The sequence below is a fragment of the Austrofundulus limnaeus genome, unplaced genomic scaffold (genome assembly GCF_001266775.1).
Source record: "Austrofundulus limnaeus strain Quisiro unplaced genomic scaffold, Austrofundulus_limnaeus-1.0 Scaffold62, whole genome shotgun sequence".
In the NCBI taxonomy this organism is placed as follows: Eukaryota; Metazoa; Chordata; class Actinopteri; order Cyprinodontiformes; family Rivulidae; genus Austrofundulus; species Austrofundulus limnaeus.
This window is the reverse complement of record NW_013952464.1, coordinates 107,739-108,909: the sequence shown is the minus strand read 5'-3', so window position 1 is coordinate 108,909 and position 1,171 is coordinate 107,739. Positions and strand designations below refer to the sequence as shown.

Sequence of the window (1,171 nt, the reverse complement as noted above, 5' to 3'; positions counted from 1 at the left end):
GTGGACAAAAGTTTGGACTAAAGTCTAATTTAAACACACACATGATCATCCACACAGGACAGAAACCATTTGTTTGTGATCTTTGTGGACAAAAGTTTGGACTAAAGTCTAATTTAAACACACACATGATCATCCACACAGGACAGAAACCATTTGTTTGTGATCTTTGTGGACAAAAGTTTGGACTAAAGTCTAATTTAAACACACACATGATCATCCACACAGGACAGAAACCATTTGTTTGTGATCTTTGTGGACAAAAGTTTGGACTAAAGTCTAATTTAAACAGACACATGAGAATCCACACAGGAGAGAAAGCATTTGCTTGTGATGTTTGTGGACAAAGGTTTGGACAAAAGTCATATTTAAACAGACACAAGATCATCCACACAGGACGGAAACCATTTGTTTGTGGCTTTTGTGGACAAAAATTTGGACTAACGTCAGTTTTAAACAGACACATGATAATCCACACAGGAGAGAAACCATTTGCTTGTGATGTTTGTGGACAAAGGTTTGGACAAAAGTCAGTTTTAAACACACACATGAGAATCCACACAGGACAGAAACCATTTGCTTGTGATCTTTGTGGACAAAAGTTTGGACTAAAGTCTAATTTAAACAGACACATGAGAATCCACACAGGACAGAAACCATTTGTTTGTGATCTTTGTGGACAAAAGTTTGGACTAAAGTCTAATTTAAACASACACATGAKMATCCACACAGGACAGAAACCATTTGTTTGTGATCTTTGTGGACAAAAGTTTGGACATAAGTCAAGTTTAAACAGACACATGAGAATCCACACATGAGGATAAACAGTTTTCTGTTAATATTCAGACTTCTCGTCACTTAAGTTCTCAGATTTTAAACAGCTGTAGAGTGTTGTTGTACGTGTAGTGTGGAAAATAGTTTGACCTTTCAGTAGTCAGGGTATTATGGTACTTTGGGTTGGGTATAGGGTTGCTGATGAAGATTATTCACAGAATATCACCTCTCCTTTAGAATAGGGTTAGACAAAATCCTATTGTGTGCAGTTTGAGGGACTCCACAGAGCTAATAATCAGCTCAGTGCCACAATTAATTGTGTTGATTTTGCCATTATTGCCCAATCCTTTTCTTAATGAGGTACATTTTATTTTATTGCATTTTGCTAACTGCCATGAAA

General features: G+C 36.6%; 1 protein-coding gene across 1 annotated transcript; it reads left to right on the top strand.

Moving 5' to 3' along the window:
* Positions 1-6: 6 nt before the first annotated feature.
* LOC106518491 (gastrula zinc finger protein XlCGF57.1) lies at positions 7-530 on the top strand (the record flags this gene model as incomplete). The annotated part of the gene is given in 1 exon segment (XM_014009804.1): positions 7-530. A coding segment is annotated over 1 exon segment (489 nt), but the record flags the coding sequence as incomplete, so codon positions are not given.
* Between the last annotated feature and the right edge of the window lie 641 nt (positions 531-1,171).